The 8,746-nt window shown below is 34.2% G+C and overlaps 1 protein-coding gene across 1 annotated transcript; it reads right to left on the bottom strand.

Moving 5' to 3' along the window:
- Window positions 1-7,155: 7,155 nt before the first annotated feature.
- Window positions 7,156-8,328, bottom strand: LOC120309388 (cold-inducible RNA-binding protein-like). Its single transcript, XM_039346561.1, has one exon. It carries the CDS (start codon window positions 8,326-8,328, stop codon window positions 7,858-7,860), a length of 471 nt encoding a protein of 156 aa, XP_039202495.1. The 3' UTR covers window positions 7,156-7,857.
- Between the last annotated feature and the right edge of the window lie 418 nt (window positions 8,329-8,746).

Genomic DNA, 8,746 nt, shown 5'->3' on the forward strand with positions numbered 1-8,746 from the left:
CCATCAAATTGCCAAAATAGTTTGAAAAAAAAAAGACACAATTTTGTTTGATCCAAATGTAAAAAAAAAATTGAATGGCATTGTCTTTGGACTGAGTTTCCAAATCTATAATTTGCATAGTGTGTACATAAACACACATTTGATAGCTGAGAAATAGAATAGATAATATATTCAATAATACATACATAATACAATGGCATAAAATGCAATTGGTATTATTATTATAACATCTAAAGTTGTACATAGCATGTACATAATATAATGGCTAAAAATAGAAAAGTAATAAAAGAAGATACCAATTGTATATGTTTTGTGTTTTAATTGTATTGTTTTTGAATTAGTAAAATATGATCAAGAAAAGGAAAACTATTTCTTAAATCAAAACAATCGGGGGATGATAGGAATCTTTACAATTCATTGCTTTAAAAAGCTGCCCAAATACCTGACTTCAGATTTAGAGTTAAGACTATTTGTGTGGCAGTAGATAAGATATTCAGTTGCAAATAGTTATCAAACTCCATGGAATCAGACATTATGAAAAGGTTGAGTAAGCAGCTGAAAGCTAAATGTAAAGGGATCCTTTTTGGCCTATAATCTTAGAGATTAATTCAAGATGGACTAGAAACTGATTAAAAATTTAATAAAGTACTGCTAGTGACATCCTGTGACTTTCATTGTCATAAATAGAAATGAGTTCCTCATAGAATAGAAAAAACACCTTTACATTTTCAATTTTTTGGGCAAATTAATGTAGACTTCAGACTTTAGGTATTGAAGATTTTGTTTAAATAAATAATTAAAAAAAGCAATTTAATTCTGTTATACAGATTACTTGAATTGTGGAACCTTTTGGATTGACTTAGGTTCATGGTATCTTGAATATACAGATTTAGCCTGTAATAATGTGATTATAGTGAGCACAAAGTTAATTCCATCTAGTAGGATAAATCTGTTGTGACAGGTTAAATTGTTGCATTGCTGTGTGCAATTATGATATTCTAGCTCAATTATGGGAAATAATGCGATGACCTTAGCAAATTTCCATTGAAAGCTGCATTTGCTTTCTTAAGAAGACAGCTAATTCCTTCCACTGGAATATAAGGGATATAAAGCAATATATCTTATAATTGGCATAATTATTCTGAATGAAGGTCTCTCAGCATTTATTTATTAGTCATTACTGGAAAATCATTAAAAAGGTAAATGCTTTATTTTTCTTTTTAGTACAGTGAGATCACACTAGCTAAATTTACAGGCAACCAATAATTTCTTTGTTGGGTAGATTTGTCATATGCAAGACAGCACCATCTGTATTTATAGCAGGATGTGGTTTGGATCCATGCATCTTGAAAAAAGTTTATGTAGAAGTACAGTATCAATGCAATTGTAGTGTTAGCCCTGCCATTTTTTTTACTATACCATTATATATTATGATTATTGCCCAATAAATAGATATAACTGGGGGTCTAACATGAAGTGCTAGATTATAAAAACATTGAATTATTGAACCTAAGAGAGGAATTCCCAATCTTCAGAACAGCAAGAATCACTGGAAATTGTGGAGTAGGTTGTAAATACTTTCATATCATTACTGCCAGTCTGGCTGTAGCTAATTATAGCATACTCATTAATAAGAAGGGAAGTTTTCCATGGCCTCATCATGCTCCACACTATATTTATTAGCTTCACTTTTAATTGGAAGGCAGCCAAGCTTTCGAAGGAAGCAATTTTTAAAAATTCCTGAAAAATTTTACTAATGAAATAAACACAATGCTGGAACTTGCTTTGTTCAACTAGGTTCTTATTAATTTCTTAATTTAATCAAAGATTTAATCTTTTGCCAAAGGAAATATCCACAGGCATATTTTTGGACAAACTCACCAGCAACAGCAAAACTATGATCACTAGAATTAGAAAAATCAACCAGATGTTTTTTCAAATCATAATGATGTGGTTAGGTGAGGTAAACCTAAACACGTATAAAGATTCAGAAAAGATTTTGAAAATAAAAGTAAATGTTAACCCAATGGGTTGCAGTCAAGATGGCAAACTGAGAACAGCTGGCAAAACTGGTAGAGGTTTATTATAAAAAGCAAGGATAAACTTGGATGCAGAGAATCTGGATGCTCAGAATTTGTAATTAGATGGAGGCAGAATAGAAAAAAAGATGTATGGATAAATAAGGAGAAACTTGATTATGAAATGAAATAAAAAGGCTCTCATGAGACAGAAGGAAGCCAGCAAGGCAATTGGAACTGAGTCTTTCTGATACGAGGGGAAAAATTTGGAAAATATAGAAAAAGATATGGCATTAGGATGCAGATACATCAGTATGCACTCAGATCTAAGAAATTCACTTGATAGACACAGTATTTTACTCAAAGAAGAAGAAGCTAATGCAGAAAGAAATTGCTAGATAAAAGAATGGGAAGTGATAAGCTTAGTGAAGCATCCTGAGGAGAATTTTTTTTAAAAAGCAAGAGATTTCAGAGACGTAAAGTGAGACTGAAAGTTTATTTTGAGAATTAGGGAAAAAAGAGGCAAAGATTTAAAGACAGATTTTTTTTTCCTGAATCAGGCAGCATAAAAACAGATAGAAATAGAGATGAAAGACATAGAGGTCCAGTTAGGAAAGCAAGTGATTAAAAGGTTACTTGTGAGTAAGCAATAAAAGGACAAAACTCAATAATTTTTCCCTACTATATACCATTCTGCAACTTATATTGGAGGGAAGTGACAGGTGGGCAACTTTTATTTTTAAAGGAAACAAACCCAGAAGAAGAAAGGACTGAATGAGGGAATATATATGATGGCTTGGGAACAGATCTTATTGTAAGAACTGCTTGAGTAAATCTGAAACAAATGTACATACTTCTTTTTCAATTATTATTTATAAAATTCAATAAAACCCATATTAAAAAACTGATATATACACTTCATAAAATTGTTTCTAACAGTACTAGTTTGGTGCATAGAATAAGTAAACTATTCTGAATTATTTTGATGGGAAATAATCACAGTGAAAAATGAGGCCTAGCTAGGAATTTTGGTTGATCCCTTCAAACTGACAATGAAAAAAGGCCTCAGGGAATGGGATTCATGTGTGACTAAGACAGTTAATTTGAATGTCTGAAAAATACATTATAAACATGACTCTACAGATTCATGAATAAATGTGGACTGGACTGTGGGGGCACAGTAATTTAATACAACTAGAAATAACTAATAAATAAGATACAAAAGTATTATGTCACATCATTGGTTTTTTAAAAATACTATTGTGAGTATTGCAATTTATTTTAGACTTTTTTCGATTGGTTCTCTCAAATCTAAATGATTCAGAACTAGATAATTTTCTACTCATGTTCTTATTGTGTGTAATACAGTATTCTGATTTTGTGATAAATTAATGAAGAATCTGAGATCTGCAGATACTCTTCTAACATTTTTAAAGACATGACTCCATTAGTGGGCATTATTAGCAATTCTAGCTCTTTAGTCCATTTGCAAACATCCAAAAAATGTCCACTTTGAAATATTCTGGAAGTTTTTATAAGAGCTTTAATTTCATGGAAACACGAAATTTTACTAGTTTACTCTGGTGGTTAAGGCACCAGGCTGTGGTGAGTTGTCCCGTTCCATTTTCCTGAACAATATAGAGGAAGAGATTTTAAATAGAACAGTGTAAAGGAAGAGATTTTTAATAGCTCACATGAAAACAAAGTAAAAGCCATTATAGAACTCTTATTAAGATTCGTATGACTTCCAAACAACCTGGCTACGATAGAGTGAAGATATTTGGAATTGATGGTTTAATTTACCATGAATGGTAACTGACCATGAGAGATCAATGGTCTTAGTTAGCTGGAAGCTCTCATACTGTTTTGTAGCTAAGGATTTCCATCTCATTATGTGAAGATTTGAGCCTCTTAGTTCCTACTGCAACAGAGAGAAGCATCTACAAGTAGTCCTTGACTTATACCCATTCATTTAGTGATACTTGAAATTACAATAGCACTGAAAAGAGGGATTTACTTATGACTATTGTAGCAACCCCACAACCATGTGATTAGAATTTGAGTGCTTGGCAACAGATATGTATTTACATTGGTTTCAGATTCCCAAGATCATGTGATCACAATGTGTGATCTTCCCAGGCGGCTTCTGACAAGAAAAGTCAATAGGAGAAGCTGAACTGACTTAACAATTGTTTGATTTGCTTTGCAGCCATGGCAAAAAAAATAATAATCATAAAATTGATAAGACTCACTTATAAACCATCTTGCTTAGCAACAAAAGTTCTTGCCTCAATTGTGGTTATAAATCTGGGTCTACCTATAGTATTCTAGAATACAAGAATGATATAGTATTCTAGAATACAAGAATGAAGAATTTAAGGTTTTGAGAATTTGAGTTTGAGCATTTGTTTTCTTTCACATAGGTCTTTTAACTATGCCAATTTTAGGAAAAGAGAGAGAGAGAGAGAGAGAGAGAGAGAGAGAGAGAGAGAGAGAGAGAGAGGGAGGGAGGGAGGGAGGGAGGGAGGGAGAACTGACTGGCTTTAAATGTATGCAATCACTTGCTGCTAGGATCTGGAAACCATGGCAACCAGAATTGCTGATACACATTACAGTATAGCTAACCAAGTCATTTTTGGAGAAAAAAGAAAGTTAACTTTTGCTTTCTAGTGCGCTTGTGCAAGTCATTATGTCTGTTTTCAAATGTTTAATGGCATTAAAAAATTAACCAAAATCTATGCCAAGGCTTTTCATGTCTTAATAGGCATTGTGAGATTCAAGAACAGCATTTCTATCAAATGCAGCTGGATTTTTCATAAGCTAATTAAACACAAATAATCAGCAAATTCTATTTCAGTTCAACTGAACTCATATTTCCATGATTCACAATCGTTAAAGCTGGGGAAACTCAGCTTAAAATCCTGTTTAAATCCTGGAGCCTATTCAAAACTTGATTTCTAGCATTTAAGAACACGTACCCATAGATAATCATCAGGAGTATAGATATAACATGAAAGATGTATGAAATTGAATGTTACAAGCCAACAATGTACACTGTGAGACCCAAGACTGCACATATTTCTTCAAATCAGCAATATCTAGAGCAGGGGTTCTCAACCTTGGCAACTTTAAGACTTGTGGACTTCAATTCCCAGAAGTCCTCAGCCAGCTGAGGAATTCTGGGAGTTAGAGTCCACAAGTCTTAAAGTTGCCAAAGTTGAGAATCCCTGATCTAGAGCTTCTCAATGTCTATGGAAATTCTCAATCATCCAGGTCATAGTTATCCCAAAGGTGCTTTTTCAAGAGGCAACTGGACTTTCTTGTTTTTCTTTGAAGACATTTCACTCCTCTTCTCCTCCTTGAGCTGAAGAAGCTTTTTGGATGAGGAGCAAAATGTCTTTAAAGAAAAATAAGATAGAGCCCCTCAAGTTCTTATTTAGCTATAGTTGTTAAGCATGACAGAAGCAATCATTACTTAAATACCAAAGGAGTAATCATACTCAATTACTTCAATTAATTAGAATTTGTTTTGTTAACTCTTGGCCTTACCTCTATCTATTTTTGGAAATGCATACCCCAACAAGGCTTTCATTTGAAGAAAACATGGTTGCTTAGTGTGCTGAATCTGAGAGATTAGTATTTGAGTTTTTGGGAAATGTTTTCATAGCTAGTACTGTAAAACAGTACAATTCACATAAAATCTGATGCTAATGAATTCAGATCTTAAATGGCAGTCCTTCTTTCCAAAGTTTACTATCCAACATAGTTTGAATTGCTTAGAATCCACAGTCTAATCTGGAAAACCATTGGCACATATATCCCTGTTCCTTTAGCAGAAAAGTTGTCAAATTCTAGAGTGAAAATTTTAATATCTTAAATAAATCTGAGGGGATTTTCCCATTTTTGGGATTGCACAAGCAGAGCTGGACTGTTGTCAAAACTTGATTCCACTCTGTCTTGACAATCTGGCTTTGGTAAAAAAAAAAAAAAAAAGAACATGGAATGAAAGGGTTCTGACATTCCATGCAGAAACCTAATGCTTTGCACAAATCTGGATCACTGCCAGATCTTTTTCCTGCACTGCCAGGACAAACCATAGGTTACAACTGGGCAAACTGACAATACAAAGATAAAGTTTGTTCCTACTTCAACATAATGCCTCTCTGAATGTACTGGACTGTCATTGCCTGTTGAGATAATATTAGGATTGTTTTAATAAAATGAATATCCAGAATTTATTCTATCATGCATAGTCATAAGCCTTTGTATAATCAATAAATCAAAAATAGATGTGTTTTCAGAATATTCTTGCCTATTCCATAATCCATAAAATGTTAGCAGTGTGATCTTGGATGCTTCTTCTAGTCCAGCTCATTTATCTGTCAAGTCTAGATTGTGAAATTATCATTACCTTGTTTGCATGCAAGATGAATGAAGTTGTTTGGTAATTTGAATATTTTTAGCAAAATTTTTTGGGGAAATATATCATCTTTATAGCTGTTGCTCTAAGTTGGCTTTTTACCAGCTTTAGCAGGGCACACCAATCCAGCAGAGCCTGGCTCTGATCCCTTCCTCTGGCATGATTGATTTCACCACATTAAAAAAGATAAGGAAATATTCTTGCCAATTATTCCACAATAACTCATCCAAAGGACTGGAACTTGATTCCTCACTAATGTGTCCTCTTTCTCACTGAATTGAAACAATTCAATCTCCTCTTGAAGTGAAAACTCACATCAACACAATTAACTAACAGCACATGCTAAAAATTAAACTAAAAGATATTTACATTCTTTATTGTGTGCTGATTTAAAATCAAGATGGCTAACAGATTAATGATAGATTAAGAATAGATTAAGAAGCAAGAGCACATAAGGGAGATGCTTCTGGGGTATAGAACTCAGAGCAATGTATTCAAGACCTTTGCCAAATAAAGTAACAGTTCAGATGAAAGATTCCTTGTGCATCTTTCCAAGTAGAATTAAGAGTTCCAAGTATATTTCACCCTCCTATCTTCCTGCAAGTGCCTGAAGACCTGGCTCTCCCAATTGGCCTGGGACCAAATAGGGGAGTACACATCGCTGTAGGTGGTTGCTGGACTAACTAGCTGACCTCATCTCTCCCCTGTACTTCTTGCTGCCCCTCTGCTCATCTTTCATTTTCAGAAGGGCATTTAATAGGCTTCATGAAGCCAAAGAACTGAATACAGGAATACCTTAACCACTTTTAGTACAATATTGAATTACATGTGAGTCTTCCATTTTAAAAGAAAAATATAAACACACAGTTTTTCAAGAACTTGCAAGTTCTGCAAGTTTCAGGTTCTAGGTACATCATACAGTGTAAATTTGTTTCTGAAGATCAACACGAGTCTCCCTTAATAATCAATGGGGGGCTGCCTTCCTCCATGCCTCTTCCTCACTACATCATAGTACTTTTACAAAACTACCAGGTATTAATGCATTTATAAAAACAAGGAGGATGTTCATACCTTGCTCAGGCTCTGGGGAATTATAGATGATATATAGGTCAGACCCTCCCCCCACCTTGTCTTGTTAAAAGAAATCGGGAGGGGGGGAACAATAAATGTATTATTCAAAATGCTTAAACATACCTGTAAAAAATAAAAAAGGAAAAAAAAGCAAATTAAAAAAATTCCTCCAAAAAGATCTAACAGGCCATCCTGTAGCAGAAGCTGTTGAGCTGCTTGTGATAAGACTACAAAAAGGGAAGATACAGGTAGAGAATAAACAAGATTCAGCGAAGCTCCAAAAATCTTTATAAATACCGCCATTGGAAGGACGATCTTGAGTCAGGAAGGATTTATGCTCGGTGCAAGCTAATTATCATAATTGTCTGTGTAAGAGCTTCCAGAGTAACGATCCCCATAGCCTCCCTGATTTCTGCTGCCATAATAGTCTCTGGATCCACCATATCTGCCACTTCTGTTGTCATAATGGCCACCTCCATATCCACCGTCTCCTCTGGAAAATCCACGTCCATGCCCTCTGCCTCCAGAAGAGCCATGGGAAGATTTTCCAGCCTGATCAACTCTGATCTGACGTCCATCCACAGACTCTCCATTCATGGCTCGCATGGCATCCTTGGCATCTTCAGGATGGCAATAGGTAATAAAACCAAATCCTCTGGATTGTTGGGTCTCTCGGTCTTTCACCACAACCCCTCCTGCAATGTCACCATAGGGCGAGAACAACTGCTCCAAATTTTGTTCATTGGTGTCGAAACTGAGTCCTCCAATGAAGAGCTTTCCTTGTCTGGTTTGAGAGCAGAACAGCCCCCCTCTGCTCATCTTTTTAATTTTATATTTAATGTCATATTTCATTGTACTTTCATTGTTTAATTGTATTGTTTTATTACTTTACTATTTTTTCATATGTTTTATTAGTTTTTTATAATCTCCAGTGCCTAAAATATTTTCAGCAACGTATTGTCTAGGTTTCAATGTCTAGTTTACTAATATATATTAAGTTCTTTTCTCTCTACCTCATTTTTCTAGCCAATTATAAAAAGTATCCCATGTTCTAGAATAAACTGAATCTTCTTTATCTTTCATTTTCAATGTCAATCTATCCATTTCTGCATACTGTAAGATTTTTTTAATTAATACTTCCTCCACTGGTAGATCTTCATTTTTTCAATATTGAGCAAATACAATTCTTGCTGCAGTTAATATTTGTAAAATTAAATATATACACTCTTTCTCATAA

Source organism: Crotalus tigris, unplaced genomic scaffold (genome assembly GCF_016545835.1).
Source record: "Crotalus tigris isolate CLP2741 ecotype Arizona unplaced genomic scaffold, ASM1654583v1 scf7180000018011.1402602, whole genome shotgun sequence".
Lineage (NCBI taxonomy): Eukaryota > Metazoa > Chordata > Lepidosauria > Squamata > Viperidae > Crotalus > Crotalus tigris.

Coding starts and splice junctions, on each gene's coding strand:
- LOC120309388 (XM_039346561.1), bottom strand. CDS start 8,328: ATGAGCAGAGGGGGGCTGTTCTGCTCTCAAACCAGACAAGGAAAGCTC.